This window comes from Sycon ciliatum, chromosome 1 (assembly GCF_964019385.1).
Source record: "Sycon ciliatum chromosome 1, ocSycCili1.1, whole genome shotgun sequence".
NCBI lineage: Eukaryota > Metazoa > Porifera > Calcarea > Leucosolenida > Sycettidae > Sycon > Sycon ciliatum.
Window position 1 is genome coordinate 69,627,929 of NC_088643.1, and position 18,251 is coordinate 69,646,179.

The following is an 18,251-nucleotide window of genomic DNA, read 5'->3' on the forward strand; positions in this document are numbered from 1 at the left end:
CACTCCACAGGATAGTGTCTAGCGAGAGTTCCGGTATACGAGCACTGGCACAGCTGTGAAATTGAAAATCTCTTTTTGAAAGGAACAGACAGACACACACATACCATGATGTCGCGTATCAAAGCCGGGCTTATTCCTGTAGAAGCCGATGTAAGGGCTAGGCTTCTATTCAAACCAGGTATTTCTATGTGTGTCAACACTAAAACCAGGCTAATGCAATATGTGCCGACATTGTGTCTTGAAAATCAGGCTTCTATTCCATACAGGCTTCTAACGTTATTCCAAACAGGCTTCTATGCCAAACAGTCTTCTATTCCTAACAGGCTTCTATTTCAAACAGGCTTCTATTCCAAACAGGCTTCTATTCCAAACAGTCTTCTATATGAGATACAGTAGAGTCGCGCTGAAGAACGTGGAGCCCAAGAACATCCAGCCTGAAATTCTAAGAACGCCACAGCCTAAAGTAAAGCTAAGAACGGCGGTGTTGGTTTTCTGGCAGCTTGTGGGATACTATGATCCAGTACAGATTGTTTATAAGAACGTGCTATAAGAACGCAGCCAGATTGCTGAAAAATAAGAACGCCCCAGGCTAACCCCTTGGAAACAACGTTCTTGGGCGCACGACTCTACTGTAGGCTTTAAGCCGTTAATACAAGACACTACGGTATACACCATCACCGCCACCACCTACTTTCTGTGTTGACAGTGAACACTCCACAGTTACAATACTACACAGTGAGTAGTACACTAGATGAGATGTTGGTCACTGGATTGGCCATTACTAGACCTGAACTTTACCAAATTTCTATCATGATCATCATGAGTACAATAATATTTCGGTCCAAGGTCACAGACTGCATATGGAGGTGAAGCTAACCAAGCAACACTAAACCTACAGGCACAAAATCAACGTGGACATGTGACCGAAATCCTGCTATTCAAAACGTAAAATGAAAAAAACTTGTGTGTGTGCGAGTATAAACGTGACTGAGCATTAACACAGGAAATTAGATGACATGGGAGTTTCATGGCTGTGGTGATTACAAACAATATTAGAGTTTCATGAAGTTATGGTGAAGCATTTTTTGTTTCAAGTACAAAGGTCTTCTGAAATTTACCAGCTTGGTGGTAGGAATGAGAGCCCAGAGGTTGGGTCAGAAGATGAAGGAAAAGAAAGATTTTTTTATTATCAAGTATGCAGCACACATACAGACTCTCACACGCACGCACAGACTCACACATATGAACACACGCACACACACACACACACACACACACACACACACACACACACACACACACACACACACACACATATGTCGCCACGGAGAACTAGTCCCAGAGCTTGATGAGGCCATCCCAGCCGCACGTCACGACCTTGGAGGTCTCGTGCGGAAGCCACTCGCAGCCAATACACACTTCATCGTGCGCTTTCATTTTGCTGCCAAGGGAAACAAATGGAGAGGAAAGGGAAGCAAACGTTGTATGAGGGACAACAGAAAACAGACAGAAAGGGGGATATACACAGGACAAACATACCTTTATCTTACACAGCCAGCGGTCTATGGACTAAATAGGCTGTGTTAACATGGCCCATCGGCATTTCAGGTTGACATGAAGTGTACTTGACGTGCATACTTGGCGCCAGGATTGGAAAGCATTGCACATTCAAAAATTCCCCACCAAATCATATACAGTCAGACCTCGCTTATCCGGATCCCTCGTCATCCGGAAGAAAATAGCTGGTTATAGAATTGCAGCATACACAGTGCATCCAACATAACCGGTGTTCGGTTATCCGGTTCCCTCCCCTATCCAGATATTTTAGCGGAAAACAGATGTGTGCGGTTAAGCGAGGTCTGACTGTATTCAAGTCACGTGACCAAAATTAATGAACTTTTGTCGGCAAATTACTTTGAAATTAGAAATCTTCCAGGGCCAACTCCTTCCTTGTAAACACAAAATACCCACTATTTTCTTCAAACTGAACATGTACTGTGGTTCAGGCCGGATTGAAAACTCTCGTGTAAACACAGGCTGAGAATCAGGTCCTGACTTACCTGTACAGTTTACAGCTCTTCCAGTCCCACACGCACAGGTTACCATCACCATCACCGGAGATCACGTACCGGCCATCGGGAGAGAAGCCCGTTTGGCACGCATAACCTGCAACCTGTAGTATGCACACACATGCACACACAAACACATCCACACACACACACACACACACGTACATGCACACGAGTAGCACAGGAAAATGGAACTATATATCATGGTGATTGGTGGTGGTGATGCATCAACCAGACAAGAAAAAACTTGCATCGTCAAGGCAACACAATTAATACAGACAGACAGCCAATTACCTATGCTCATGCAGTTCTTCAACAGAACGTATCCACTCACATATCCACATCTTATGTCAAGTCATAATTTTACAACATCAATTAATTATTTTTCAAGAAAGTCAGCGAATTCACTGAGATTGAGAAGCAACTAAACAAAGCGGTTGTCAGCCATCTTTCTCTCTAAAGCATTCAGTTGCAAGTATTGCAAAGGGACAATGAGCAGCAACTAGATAGCAATCTACCATGTGTCCCTTGAAGGTCTTCTTTTTGTTGAGGCGCATCTTGTGTGCTGCATCGTAGACGCGGATCTGATTGTCGGAGCTCTGGCAGACCATCCATCGGTTGTTGCGCGACATGCCCACACTTGATACTGCATGCATCGACGGCTCAGCTATGTACTTGCTGTCCACGGGGATTTCCCTACACGTGAAACAACAATGAACAGCAACACAACGGTACGAGGTTGAAGTGATGTGCTGTTTGCTGTTTGCACACCAGGACATCATGTTGACATTATCTATAGTGATAAAGGGTAATGGTAGCAAAGAAAGACACGGACTCTATAGTCCATTTCAAAACTATAGACGCGTAGGGTTTTTGAAATATTTCAAATTTGGCTGGACCTTTTTGAGAATAGTTTTCGGAATATTGCTCAGGTCCGCTCCACAATTACTCTCATATAGTTTCTAAACGATTGGTTTAATAACAGACGCCCAATTTGGAAATTTTTTATGCACAAAGTGATCACAGATTTTATGTGGTATAGATGCTGGCATAACGGTTTTTGCCTAGGTACGCGTCTATAGTTTTGAAATGGACTGTAAAGTCTAAACGCACAATACTGCGTTTTCGTGATCAGCAGAAAAATTACAATGGTGAGCGGGAAGCGAATCTTTCCCAAAAATACAACCAGACAAGGAGAGAGGAGAGAGAGAGAGAGAGAGAGAGAGAGAGAGAGAGAGAGAGAGGCATAAACAGGAGGAAGAATGACGGGCTTTACCATTCCCAAACTCGCAGACTCTTGTCATCGGATGTTGAGACAATTCGTTTGTTGTCATCAATAAACGAGATGGTGTTGACGGCACCCAAATGCCGGTCATACTCCTGCATAATGTCACCACTTGTTGTGTCCCACTGGACTATCTTCTTATCTGAAGTTCCACACAAGAAGATGTGTTGCTTGTCCTGGAGCAGAAGAACACATAGAGACACACATAGACACACACACATACACATACACAGACACACACACACAGATCATAAAAGATTGCATTACATTCATAGCCAAATCAAGAACGTGAATATAGGAATACTACCTGCAGTCATAAATGTGCAATGGACTGAATGCAACAAGAGTCAGCTGAACTCATGGACCTCGCTTTACAGGACAAACCATGGAAGCGACGAAACCCACAACTACATGACAATAATCGAAAAGTGAACTCAATGATCCTGAGATGTTGTGACTTCAGCAGTAATAGTAGAAGGTAGCTACTCCTAACGTTGGAGCTCATGCTTCTTGCCGACTGACATTTGACAGGTGTTTGTGGCCCTGGAAACGTCGTGTCACTGTTAGTTGGTATCCCTAGCGATGTTTTGGCTCGGAGAGCACTGCACCATGCAGTGCATTTCACGTGCATGGTACACTACGTACCTCATCGGGGTTGAACTTGACGCAGTACGGGATTTTCTTTGTTGTGTAGCGACCTATGCACTGGCCTGGGTACAACAGGGAGGACATGGACAATACAGTTTACGGTGAAAATGTCCTAAACAAAAACCCACATCCATGATATCCGCACAGAGACACAGAGATACAGATACACACACACAGTCACACAGACCCCTACTATACACACCCACACCCACACCCACACCCACACACAGTCACACAGACCCCTACTACTACACACACACACACACACACAGTCACACAGACCCCTACTATACACACACACAGTCACACAGACCCCTACTACACACACACACACACACACACACACACACAGTCACACAGACCCCTACTATACACACACACAGTCACACAGACCCCTACTATACACACACACAGTCACACAGACCCCTACTATACACACACACACACACACACACACACACACACACACACACACACACACACACACACACACACACACACACACACACACACACACACACACACACACACACACACACACACACACACACACAGCAGTACAGTCACACAGACCCCTACTATATACACACACATACACACACAGTCACACAGACCCCTACTATACACACACACACACAGTCACACAGACCCCTACCATACACACACACACAGTCACACAGACCCCTACTATACACACACACACACACACACACACACACACACACACACACACACACACACACACACACACACACACACACACACACACACACACACACACACACACACACACACACACACACACACACACACACACACACACACACACACACACACACACATGTATGTTACTGGTTGTAAAAGCAACGCAGAAATGTGGGCGGGCAAAGCAAGCACACTCACCGGTTTCTGTGTCAAACATCTTCACATAGCGGTCATAGGATGCAGTGAGGAACCGCGTTCCATCGTTGTTGAATGAGATGTCACGTACAGCCTTGCTGTGACCTGTGTATGTACGTACCAGCCGACGATCGTTGTATACTTCCCAAAGCTGTACATTACAGAATGCAAGAAGAGAGTGCAGGTAGGGAGAATAAAAACCGCAATTCAATGATTGCGGAGAGAATACGGACCTGAAAACCTGAAAATAGTATAGCCCCCATTACCATCCAATCACTGGGAGTAGAATATACAGCTTGACACACCAAGTAGTGATGCTACTTGGCAAGAGAGTACTGTTTCAGCTATCGTCTTTCTATCCGTCATTACACTGTGCTAAGGTAAAGGACAAGCTGTGCCAGCCAGCATGCATGCTGTCACGGTGGTCTGTACATATTGCCATTACAGACCACACTACTTGCACTCCACCGTGCACAATACAACAGTATACAACTAACTCAGACAAGGAGTGCTCAAACACAAAGGCTTGACACACTCACCATAACCATGAGTCTGTGACCAAGAGTATAATTATACATGTACAGTCAGACCTCGCTTAACCGCACACATATGTTTTCCACAAAAATATCCGGATAGGCGAGGGAACCGGATAACTGAACACACATACTGTATATGCATGTGGCATGTCATAAGCAGTGACATCGTACATACATGTAGACGGGTCCTATGCGGTACAACTATCGTGCACAGTATGTAAAACAAGTGAGAAAAATGACAAGTGCATGCAACTATCCACATGCACCCAGGCCCAGCAGGTCAAGGACCTCATTTGCCTGTACAACTCCCTGATTCTAGCTTCTGGAAGCCACATGCAACCGGATACGACGAAGCTTTTTGTACACATTTTAACCAGTTTGTACACAAAATCATGCACCGGTATGCGGATCGCGAGGTCCGGTTATGTTGTATGCGTAACATATGCTGCACATTGGTAACCAGCGATTTTCTTCCGGATGGCGAGGGATCCGGATAAACGAGGACCGGATAAGCGAGGTCTGACTGTACTGCACATGGTAGACGAGTAGATACACCTTGTTTTTGTTTACGTCTGGTTTCATGCTGCTGTCAAACTATGAACACTATGTACTGTACATGTAGCTGTGACTATGGACCAGTGAGTGGCGCACTGCCGTCAGTAATTACTAATTTGTCTGCATCACGCCCTGCAGCCATGCACTCAAATCCACGATCACACCCGTTTTCCGTAATTTTGATGAGGAGTTGTGGAAGTCATGAATCATGCCTGCACTGTAGCGCGGAATCAGTATGATCCGTGACACCAATTAGTACTGTATCTTGACCTTGGAATAGCGTACACGATGAATTGCACTGTCCTGAACCCATACACGGAGCTGCACACTTTGGTCCATGCACAGTTGACACTGGACAGGCATGCATTGCAACATACCTTGACTTTACAGTCCATACTGGCTGAGAGGAGTAAGTGGCCGGAGTTGGGAAATAGTCGAATTGCCGATACACCTTTCGTGTGGCCAGTCCTGGAAGACACACACACACACACACACACACACACACACACACACACACACACACACACACACACACACACACACACACACACACACACACACACACACACATGCACACGCATATTGACGACCAGAAGAGTACATAACTTCAGCTGAGTGCACAGTCTCCAAGCCAGAGACACACACATCTAGCATACACAGTGGAGCAGTAAGAAGCAGCCCGCGCCATCACACGAGCAAGGAAGCCAACCGCTCCTTTTTAGCAGACAACTTGCACTTTATTATCATAATATTCCGGTTCCATTACACATCTCATGTTTCGAATTACAATCTGTGCGACGAATGGTACATACCATGTGTGTATGCAGCGCTTGGGCAGGAAGCACTTGTCGGGACCATCCTCAGAGTGAAGGTCAACATCCAGGTCACGAGGTGCATGCAGAAACGATCTGCCCTGGTAGTCAAGAGGATCGTCGACTGCACGGCAAGAAGCAGAATACGGAAAACGGCAATAACGTTACCACAAAAGCGCATGAAGCAACATTACTGGAGACATTGAAAATACTCATTACAAGTAGGCATGAGACAACAGGAACCGGGAAGTCCACGATTTGCTACACGAAACGCAGCAGAGAGTGAAAACATCAAGTCCATATGACAAAAGAGAGATGAAAACAAAACAATAATGAGCGATGATGCATGTGAACCCTAGCCCAACTTACTATGCAGCTGTGTCTTCTCATCAATGGTCTTGTCGTCTTTCTGACGACTTTGAGCCACTTTGGCGTCGTTATACTTGTCGAGTACAACCTGTTGCTCCTGTGGATTGCGGGTGCACAAAGAGAAAGAAAGAAAGGGAGAAAGAGAGAGAGAGAGAGAGAGAGAGATGTATGGTTGGATACGGCTGGCAAGCAAGCATGCACAAGTCGAGCACATTGGCCCAAAGTCACAAACAGCCAATCGATCTGATCAGGGCAACAACACACGCAGTTTTGTAGTGGCGACTAACCTCTGATGGACGAGAGACTGTCACGTCATCCACGTAGCCTGCCCAGGGTCCTGTGAATGAGAATGAAACAAGGCTGACAGATCAGAATCTCCATGAACGATTACGAGTCACAATTAAAATTGTTCAGCACAATCCAGCCCACAGTGGCAGCCATGCATACTGCAAGAATACAAATTTGTCACGCCGCCAGTGCTCCCAAAATGCATACCGGCATATAAAATACACTGAACCGTGTTCGTCGCTGCCTTTCTATCATCATCTTATTCACCCATGCTATACTACTGCCCATTCCTCCCATAGGAGCCACCTACACGCATACTAGTAGGAGAGAAGATGGATGTTTTACAGTAGATCAGTCTCGACTCGCATACAATACATGTACACGTAGTGTTTGTGCGTACAAGGCAGACACGCACAGGCAGACAGACTCACCGTGATAGCCATCGATCTTGGACGGATCACCACGATCTGAACGCTTTCGCTTGTCACCTGGCCTCGCTTTGCTGCTTTCGAAGACAGTCAATCCTGCAGAGAACGGTTAAGGTGGGCAGAGCAGCTTGTGCCGGCTCTATGGTAAACTACTATGAATGAATTCAGTCCATATTCTCATTGCTACAAGCAGATAGCTGTTCATTCTACCAGTGCTAAGAATGCTCAGACTAAGCGCTGGGATAGTTACTATACAGGCGAGTGACGGGATTAGTATCGGTTTGTACAAAACCTGTTCAAGCGACATGACTGGTCACAGGCCAGTGTCAGCGTGGACACTGTCATTGGTTTTCTGTCTTCAGGCTACATAACCATGATGTGACTGAATGGTGAGCTATAGGCTATAGTAACCAAATGAAGCCGGCATTTTTCAGTTCATATTCCACGGCTCTACCAGTCCGAACGAGGTGAACGGTGTTCTTAGTTCTTACCTTTGCTGGCAGCAGCCGCCTCGACCTCACCAATAAACCTGGACAACGGAAGCAAGATATGCACAAAGTCTGACTCAGTATTCCACAACGGAATCTACCAGTGACTGGCCTGAAACGACAACTTTGTATTCAAAAATCAACAGTGGTACGTTTCACGGATCTCAGCGCAAATTGTGAATGAGTGAATAGCAACTGAGCGGTGTGGTAGTCAGTTGACAAGACACACACATTCTATTTCAAACTTACTTTACAATACTTAAAATTTTAGTAAGTTAAAAAGAAGGACACACTGTACCTGCACGCGATGGTGGCATGCCTAGATAGCCAAAACTACATACATGTACATGTACGAGGGATTGCACAGGACTGCACGGCTGTGCATGAAACTCTGAGTTACAAGCACAGAGCCGTTCAGTCCACTGCTTGACTGTACAGTCGTGTATGTGCAAGCTATGCGACATTACCTAGCAAAAATAAACGTGCTGAAGCCACGGCACGGCAGGTGAACTTACGTCGATCCAGGAACACCAGCAGCGTTGTCAACAGTTGGATCCACAGCATAACCTAGTGAACACACCCATGTAGACACAATGTACATGTACATTACATGAGGAAGACAGGAAAAGTGTATTCGGGAAATCCATTAACTTGCCGTGTATGTGTGCCTGCATGTGCATGCGTGTGTGGGGGGGGGGGAGGGAGGGAGGGAGGGAGAGAGAGAGGGAGAGAGAGAGGGAGAGAGAGAGGGAGAGAGAGAGGGAGAGAGAGAGAGAGGAGGAGGAGGAGGAGGAGGAGGAAGAAGAAGAAGAAGAAGAAGAGGAGGAGGAGGAGGAGGAGGAGGAGGAGGAGGAGGAGGAGGAGGAGGAGGAAGAGGAAGAGGAGGAGGAGGAGGAAGAGGAGGAGGAAGAGAAGGGAGAGATAGGTTACCAAGATTCATGTACTTCAGTACTGAGTAGGGAAGAATTTGATTCTACCGTAACTAACCATAAGAGTGATAGGTACGACGCTGCGTTTCAAACTGAAAAGCATTTACGTGTGCTGGCTCCACATAACCTGAAAGCCAAAGAAGAAGACATGAAACAAAAGTATTTAGAAAAAAAGATTCAATGCCCATCAACCCCAACAATCAAATACAAGTGGTGGTGCAGTGGAACTTTCCCTGGCGGATGTACCTCAAGACATGGACATCAGTGCACTCCGGATTATACCGGTAAGTTAGTTTCCAGCCCAGTCTTCGAGACTACATTTATTCACTGTTGCACCGGAGCCTGTCACGGACCTCCCCGGGGTGGCAACATCACTTAGAAGCACACTCCAACCGCAAATCACTTCATTGAAATTGGCAGCCAAAAGGAAACGGCCTCGCACTTACCAGCCAACATGTTTTTATGCGCCTTCTGCTGGCGGGTCTTGAACGGATTCTCCGGACCAACCTGCACCCAAGAAAAGCACATTGGCATGAAAAAGGCATGAAAATACGACCACAGGGTAACCGTGGCCAGGATATTTTTCTTAGGGTGTTGACATTCGGATAGCCACTTATTCATACTGTTGATTAGGTTTACTAGTACTTGAAAACTCTGAAAGATGCCTCACGTTTGTTTACTTGCAAGTAAAAAAAATACTTCGGTCCAAAAATATGGTATCTGAACTGCAATTGCGTCAAATAAAATGAAACTCCAATTATTGCCGCATCAAACTGTCTCATGACAACCGACCATGCATACACTGTACTGCATTTCGGCAAGGGCCATGGGAACTTCCTATCTTGTGTGATAACGGCATTCCACGCAGGCACAGAGTCGGCAACAGTAAAGCCAAATTCACAGTAGTGGATTTTTTCGATGCGATACGTGATGCGACGACTGAGAAACCGGGGAAACCCCAAATCACACCCACTACGTTAGGCTCAGGAGTTGTTCGTCTGTGTGATTGGTAATTCACGAGTTTGCAATGTTCTTGAGCGGTGCAAGATGTGCTGTGCATCACAAAACACCTTTCGTGAAACCCCGCTTGACAAGAAACAACATTATGTGACTGGCTGGCCATACCTCAGGCCCATACATCTCTTCATAGCGAGGGTTGTACGAAATCTCTTTCGTGTCCGGCTGCAGAAAGGATCCGGTGGCGACATCCTCCTACAAAAACAAAAACAAATTCAACAAAACCCATCAGCACAGGATGATAATATACAAGTACAAAATCATGCTCCCTCGCCTCGGCTTGGTTGACCATTCTATCTGGTTAGCGTGAAAGTTATCAGCCCTGGTGCAAATCTCGTCGTGTTTACTGCTTAGAAATGCTTTGTCATTCAATAGACTTGGATCGGTTCAACCAGAAACTCTGAGCTCCGCTAACGAGATGTAACAAGATCGAAACAGCTAGCTGTTCGGAGAGGATCAAGTAGAAATGAATAAATTCCACGGGCCACAAAGCACTCTAGGGCACTCAGGCATAACAATGTACATGAAGCCGTTATTCACTCTGATAGGCCATGTGTCCGCGACATCTCTAAACCAGTCATATCTGGATTATCTTCCCTTATAAAACAGTCTTGTGTGCGTGTGTATGTTTGTACGATATTGTGTGTGTGTGTGTGTGTGTGTGTGTGTGTGTGTGTATGTGTGTGTGTGTGTGTGCTTCATATCAAGCTACCAAAGGCTTTGGATGCTTTGGCAATGCGGCCCTGCACGTCGTGGGAGGACAAACCATCTGGCTGTGTTCATTGACTCTACAGTGTCGCCGTCGCGTGTATGTTGCCGTGGTGCTCTCTACCCTCCTGTACTGCGCGGAGACCTGGACAACGAAGGCTCCGGACCTACGACATCTCAACCTCTTCCACCACCAGTGTATAAGAACTATCGTTAGAGTGTCGCGACAGCAGCAATGGGAGACACGCGTAACATCCTCAGCCCTTGCAAAGACCCTAGGAGTGCCTGAGGACATTGGTCTCATCGTACGGGAACGGCGTTTGCGCTGGCTTGGACACGTGGCACGGATGGAGGATCACCGGTTGCCGAAGTGTGTTTTCTTCGGTGAACTGCCTGCCCCGCGCCCGGCACATGGTCCACGCAAGAGGTGGAGGGACGTCATTGTGGATGACTTCGCGTCGGTTGAGCCACCGGTACCAGCATGTGGATGCTACGATGCAGCCCAGAACCGTCCGGAGTGGCGTGCCGTTGCCCGTCAACCACCCAAGGCACCCTCTGCTACTAGCTACAGTTGCGCCTGCGGCCGCATGTTCTGTCGAAGCGGCGACCTGAAATGCCATCAGTCATTCTGTCGTGGACTGGAGAAATAACAATGCGCTATCATTGCTACGCAATGGGCAAGGTCAAGGTCAAGGTCAAGGTGCGTGTGTGTGTGTATCAGTGACCTACCCAGCCTTCCCAATGTCAACAGCAGAGACAACCAGACCAGACAAAATCCCGGTTGAGCCACCGGTACCAGCATGTGGATGCTACGATGCAGCCCAGAACCGTCCGGAGTGGCGTGCCGTTGCCCGTCAACCACCCAAGGCACCCTCTGCTACTAGCTACAGTTGCGCCTGCGGCCGCATGTTCTGTCGAAGCGGCGACCTGAAATGCCATCAGTCATTCTGTCGTGGACTGGAGAAATAACAATGCGCTATCATTGCTACGCAATGGGCAAGGTCAAGGTCAAGGTGCGTGTGTGTGTGTGTATCAGTGACCTACCCAGCCTTCCCAATGTCAACAGCAGAGACAACCAGACCAGACAAAATCCCGGTTGAGCCACCGGTACCAGCATGTGGATGCTACGATGCAGCCCAGAGCCGTCCGGAGTGGCGTGCCGTTGCCCGTCAACCACCCAAGGCACCCTCTGCTACTAGCTACAGTTGCGCCTGCGGCCGCATGTTCTGTCGAAGCGGCGACCTGAAATGCCATCAGTCATTCTGTCGTGGACTGGAGAAATAACAATGCGCTATCATTGCTACGCAATGGGCAAGGTCAAGGCCAAGGTCAAGGTGCGTGTGTGTGTGTGTGTATCAGTGACCTACCCAGCCTTCCCAATGTCAATAGCAGAGACAACCAGACCAGACAAAATCCCTCAAAGGTCGGATGTGTCATCGCTGCTTTCGTTCTGCATTTGGAATTTCATGCCACAATTGCCACCGTGGACAACGTGTTTCGGCTGTAGAGCGGCTCCAATGCCAACATGACTGCCAGCTCTGCAATTGACGTTTCCGACGTGCTCAGGACATGTCTCAGCATGGATGTGCCCGTGAAACTCTCCCTGCCCGAATCTGGCTCCTTTATGGAGTGCTGTGGCCCTAGTGGCAGTCATGCATTACAGCAGTACTGTCGTGGACGTGGAAATCCGGTCGATTGACCGGGGACGGTGACCTCAGCGAGTACAGAACGCTGCATGCAGGACACATGTTGATCCGGTGCGACTAGCGCGCAGCGCATAAAATGCATGTGTGTACCGCTTATCCACGGCTGCATGGCCGGCACCCTGGGGCCGCTAGACGTGCGACCGGATTTCCATGTCCACAACAGTAGTTAGTGGTACAGTATGTGTGTGTGTGTGTTTGTGTTTGTGTGCGCGCGCATGTGTGTGTGTGTGTGTGTGCGCGCTCGCGCACGCGTGTGTGTTCAGCACCAAGGCAATATCTCCCACTGTATATAGCATGCACATCATGCATGCGATGGTACTCAAAATATTTACTGAGATGATATTATTAATTTACCTTGACTGCAACTTCTGGCGCAGCAACTACACGCATGGAAGCGGCTGCGGAGAAAGAAGCACTTGCTGCACTCGCCATTGCAACAGGTTCGGAAGTAGCAGCAGTAGCAGCAGAAGCTGTGGCCTCGCCGAAATTTGAAACTGGGCCTTCGTCATCACTGCTGTTGTAACCCGCTAAAGTGTTCATTGTGGCAAATTGGCTCAGAATTCACAGAAGAGGCTACTTTGGACTTCAACACTAATGCTCACATATTCGGTCACCAACGTGGGGATTCCAGGTCAACAGCAGTTACATGTAGCTGGATGAAAATAATTCCAAATCACTCAACGATCATTCGATCAACCAGCGTTGCAACGAAGTCAAACTGAATCATGAAACAGTGTGATCGTGAAATGTCTGAAAAGAAATCAGTGCATGCATTTTTTTCTCAGAAAGAACGATCAACATTGAAAAGGAGTGACGTCATGTGTTTTCTTGCTTTTCTTTGCGAAAATACAGAATTCCCGCCACAAGATAGCAAGCGCACGTGAGGCACTCGAATCGATCACTCGATCAGCTGAGCTAGCAGAAGACCATGTGCGCTGAACCATGTGAACGAAGCTCCTTCTGCATCAGAGAAGATTTCGAATCCCTGCTGGCTGGTGTGGGTCTCCCTACTAAATAATTAGTTAAATTACTGACTTTCCCCTCGTTGAACCGCCAGCAACAATGTCTACTGTCAGTGAATATGAATTGAAACGCCTGCGGAATATCGAGGAAAACAAGAAAGTTCTCGCAAGTCTTGGCTTGGATCGTGTAAGTAATAGTTGGTTGGCATTTGGATTGGAGGCGACTCGATCAGGAATGTCAAATTTTTTGAACTTTTGAATACGAAATTTTCGATGCGGGGTAGATCTACAGGTAGATCATTGGCTCACTGACTAATACTCTTGTCTGTTTTCCATGTTGTTATCAGTTTCGAATTGAGCCTCCGAAAGTTCCGAAGGCCGTCTCTCGAAAAAGAAAGCGCCGTGCCTCTGATGGGGACTCGTCCAGTGAGGACGAAGATGACGACGCTCCCCGTGCCCGCAAGACAGTTTGCAGAAGACCCAGTCGCCGCTCTGGCCGTATAGCTGGCAAGGTAAAACTACTAAAGGAGAAAGTTCAGACCTAACCATTACACTATGATTGTATAGTGTATTGAAAATAGTGGATAACACCTAAGAGTGTGCAACTTATGTTACTTCCTTATGCAATGCTGTCCAGGCGCATCATTTGTATGATACAATTCCGATATTGGTAACAAACAAACAAACGAATAGCTGTCTCTACTAAATTTTAGTTACTTGCACGAGTAGCTTTAGTTTGTACAGGATCAGACCATTGAATGTCTACCGCATATCTACAGAGGTACCGGTATCTGAAAACAGTACAATCATGTACTATTACCATTACTGGGGGGATAGCGTACTCTTGGGTATTGACACGAATCCGTAAGCAAGGGTGTGCAGCTAAAAACCTTCCGTGTGGAACTGAAGCTCGGCGCTTCAGAATCCTCCGGGTATTGCTTCACTGGAAATTATTGTTTGCAGTCGTGATAATCGACGTATGTATATCCTTTGGTTTAGAGTTGTATAAGTATACCATCATTCTGTATGCATTGAACTATCTCTGCTAGGCACCACCGTCACCTGGGGAACTACGGGAAGAGGTAGATGAATTCCTCGACGAGGAAGGATATTCTAATCGGCCAGCTCGCAAAGACCGGACGAACACATTTGGACACATTCCTGGTGAGCGTCTTTTATTTCTCTTTTTCGTGTTGGCATATGTGACTAGTCATGAGGTTCTCCAAGCAGTATGCATTATGCATTATGCATTATGCAGTATGCATTATGCAGATAATTTGCGGAGATTAATATTATTACACTATACGACTTCATCACCTGGTATAATCTTGCTTCTGTGTTTGTGCCTCTCTCTCTCTCTCTCTCTCTCTCTCTCTCTCTCTCTCTCTCTCTCTCTCTCTCTCTCTCTCTCTCTCTCTCTCTCTCTCTCTCTCTCTCTCTCTCTCTCTCTCTCACACACACACACACACACACACACACACACACACACACACACACACACACACACACACACACACACACACACACTCTCTCTGTGTGTGTGTGTGTGTGTGTGTGTGTGTGTGTGTGTGTGGTTTGCGTGTGGTGTGCGCGCTTGACTGTGTGTGTTGGTTTGTTTGAATGGAAGGAGTTGAAGTTGGCCGCACATGGTACACGCGGTTGGACTGCTCTGCTGATTTGGTGCACAGGTTAGTCAATGGCATCTGTTAGCCTCAACAATGTTTTCCTGCTGGGCCCTTTCTGCATCCAGATTGGCTGAAGCCTTTTCAATGAGAGTCGAACTATTAAAAACACACAAAAAAGCACGGATGATTCAACTCGCCGCGAGCCCGTGTCCAGGTGAAGTTAGTGATTTTATTTCTAGTTTTCTCTTTCTCAATCCTCTCGCTGTAGACCGACCGTGGCTGGAATTCATGGAAATGAAAAGGACGGTTGCTACTCTCTGGCATTGTCCGGTGGATATGAGGACGATATTGACATGGGCGATTGTTTCACCTACACCGGTTCTGGTGAGTCGACTATAATTTTGATTTGTGGGTTCTGTACGGGCCTGGCCTGTTTCTACACGACATGTAACTCGTGGGAGTCCTTCCTTATGTAACCACTTGTGTATGTAGCATACCACCGCTACAACCTCGGCTTTAATTTGTATATTCCGTGCTGTTTGTGGTGCTGCATGTATGCGGTCGAGGTGTGTTGGACCTTACTTTGATCTTCTTGTTGCCTACATGCAGGTGGCAGGGACTTGAGGGGAACGAAAGCCAGCCCGAAGGTGAGGAGGACTTTTGTGTGCGTGTTGCCCTGATTCTTGAGCGAGTTTGTGCCAGGAATGTTTGCCACCTGGTTGATCAGAGCCAGTCGTCACAGAGTCGCTAACCTGTCTTTTAAATGTGTCTGTCTTTCAGAACCTTCGTACAGCGCCACAAAGCAGTGACCAGACACTGACTAGAGGTGAGACGTTCAGCGTGTACGTGTGGCATGCCAGAATTAGAGAGGTTCTGCACAACGAAAGTTCGAACGAAGTTTCGCGACAGGCCTTGCGAAAGTGTGTACGAATTTTCGCACGAACTTTGTGTTCTGCACATTTTCGTAGTTTGCACGCGCCAAGTGCACGTACGACATGACCCAATCTCACGAAACTTCCTACGAAAGTTCATTTCGCGTTCCCTGCAAGTTTCGCGTCCAAAGTTGCGAAAGTTCGTGCGAAGTTTCTCACTTCGTGACGTGGAGCGAAAGTTCGTACACATTTTCGTTTTGCAGAACCTCTCTATTATCTTAAAATTATACCGCCGTTAGTACTTTGAAGACTAAGTACAATTGTACTAGTATTCAAGTGCCCTAACAAGGCATGTCAATGGCAGAACGGGTTCTTGTTTCAGGCATCATTGACAGTAAAACATTGTGCACATGGTTCCTGAAAGCTTTTAAAACTTTTTTTAAGCAGCATTTGTGTCTTGTGTGTGTGTGTTCATGTGTTTGCAGTAAACCTGGCACTCAGTCTGAACAGCAGCAACCGCCGTCCAGTGCGTGTTATTCGTGGGTACAAGCTTAGAAGTCGATATGCCCCTGAGAAAGGCTACCGATACGATGGTAAGTGGGTTGCTACTACGGTGGTAAAACCATGCACATCTAACCAAAGCTGCCGCAATAGGCGGACCTTTGATCATCTCCAGTGATCAAGTCAATTTCAACCATCAAAGTAGGCTGAAATTAATGGATATTTTCTCCATCCCAAACACCTGATGTGATCACCTTCCAAGCCGCTGAGGCCCCTAGGGTTGCTTCCATGGGAGGCACCCAGCTCCCATTGTTTTTCTTCCCATGCTATCCTGAGACTCAGTCAGTGATTCTGTTCTGTCGCTACCTTGATTGCATGCTGCTCAGGGCTGTATACGGTGGAGAAGGTCTGGCCAACGTCCGGCATGAGCGGTTTCCTGGTCTACAAGTACGCGCTAAAGCGCTGTCCTGGTCAGCCAGCACTGAACTCTATCTGTGGCACGGATGATGGGAGTGAGCATAGCAGTGACAGTGGGGTAAGTTGTTGAATTTTTCTGTTGAAGAGTTGAATAGGTTGAGCCAGTACCCGGTGGCGAAAATATTGTATTTTTCAGTTGAACAATTGAGTAAGTTGAGCGAATACCCAGTGGCGAGAAGATTGAAAACGATAGCGTACTGTAGAAAGTAAAATATGTCAGAACATGATGTGTGTCATGAAAAAGACAGGAACAATTTAGAAACACACGCACAGACAGAGAGGAGCTTCCTGTTTGTCCATAGATCAATCTAAAACAATGCTTTATTGAATTTAGGACAGAACGATGAAGACCTCTGGAAGTGATGGACAAGAAATGAACTAAGTCGGAAAGAAATGCGCTGAAAGGTTAGTAAGCACGCTCCCCTGAAGTTTTCTTCTCTTGTCCACTTTCTGTAGGTTGCACCATCAATCACGACTACCATTACCCCACCATCAGATGATGAGGGTGAAACAAGTGATGATGGTTTGTGCATTCCAACTCCGCCAAGTTCCCAACCCAAGTGAAAATTTCAACGGCACGTCAAGAGCCTGGCGAGTGGAGACCTCACTGAACAGATTGTTTGGCTGTGCAGGCACAACTTGCATCTGCTTCGGTGCATCTCCTCTCCCCCCCCCCCCCCCCCCCTCTCTCTCTCTCTCTCTCAGGCACATGTATTCGATCAAGCTACCACTGTCATTCGCTCACCATATTATTCTAATCCCCTGTGCACACATGCAAACACATCCGACTTTATTCAAGATTTCAGGTTTAATTTTTTACAATAGTCAACTCAACTTAGGAATCGTATTCGTTTAGGCTTTGTGGAACTTTTTTTATGTGTGGTTGTGTGATGCTCTTGTTTGTGTGGTTATTTGATAAAAAACCTATTAAACGTTTTAGTATTGGTGTATGGTAATACTGCTATATCCAGTGAGCTTGTTGTGATAATAGGCTGAATTTTCTATCAGTTGGTTTTATATTCATGTAGAAGAGTATTGTTTGTGTGAAATTCGAAGGTGTGTGACTATTTAAGGTG

The 18,251-nt window shown here is 46.7% G+C and overlaps 2 protein-coding genes across 2 annotated transcripts; one reads left to right on the forward strand and one right to left on the reverse strand.

Moving 5' to 3' along the window:
• Positions 1-763: 763 nt before the first annotated feature.
• Positions 764-13,480, reverse strand: LOC135805147 (pre-mRNA-processing factor 17-like). Its single transcript, XM_065319146.1, has 17 exons — positions 13,093-13,480; positions 10,433-10,519; positions 9,754-9,814; positions 9,366-9,434; positions 8,894-8,945; positions 8,382-8,419; positions 7,894-7,986; positions 7,462-7,511; positions 7,175-7,271; positions 6,806-6,929; positions 6,371-6,461; positions 4,906-5,053; positions 4,000-4,064; positions 3,346-3,530; positions 2,588-2,765; positions 2,061-2,173; positions 764-1,441 (listed from the first exon to the last, which is right to left on the reverse strand). Exons 1-17 carry the CDS (start codon positions 13,276-13,278, stop codon positions 1,333-1,335), a joined length of 1,746 nt encoding a protein of 581 aa, XP_065175218.1. The 5' UTR covers positions 13,279-13,480; the 3' UTR covers positions 764-1,332.
• Positions 13,481-13,690: 210 nt separating this feature from the next.
• On the forward strand, positions 13,691-18,247 carry LOC135805153 (uncharacterized). The gene is made up of 10 exons (XM_065319153.1): positions 13,691-13,887; positions 14,048-14,212; positions 14,750-14,864; positions 15,328-15,388; positions 15,594-15,709; positions 15,935-15,972; positions 16,106-16,151; positions 16,683-16,790; positions 17,085-17,233; positions 17,632-18,247. The coding sequence occupies exons 1-10, from the start codon at positions 13,801-13,803 to the stop codon at positions 17,737-17,739; spliced, it is 993 nt and encodes a 330-aa protein (XP_065175225.1). The 5' UTR covers positions 13,691-13,800; the 3' UTR covers positions 17,740-18,247.
• Positions 18,248-18,251: the final 4 nt, after the last annotated feature.

Coding starts and splice junctions, on each gene's coding strand:
- LOC135805147 (XM_065319146.1), bottom strand. CDS start 13,278: ATGAACACTTTAGCGGGTTACAACAGCAGTGATGACGAAGGCCCAGTT. Junction 7,987..8,381: donor GGCGGCTGCTGCCAGCAAAG/GTAAGAACTAAG, acceptor CGTTCTCTGCAG/GATTGACTGTCTTCGAAAGC. Junction 2,766..3,345: donor AGTCTGCGAGTTTGGGAATG/GTAAAGCCCGTC, acceptor TTTCACGTGTAG/GGAAATCCCCGTGGACAGCA.
- LOC135805153 (XM_065319153.1), top strand. CDS start 13,801: ATGTCTACTGTCAGTGAATATGAATTGAAACGCCTGCGGAATATCGAG. Junction 15,389..15,593: donor TCTGCTGATTTGGTGCACAG/GTTAGTCAATGG, acceptor CTCTCGCTGTAG/ACCGACCGTGGCTGGAATTC. Junction 15,710..15,934: donor TTTCACCTACACCGGTTCTG/GTGAGTCGACTA, acceptor GCCTACATGCAG/GTGGCAGGGACTTGAGGGGA.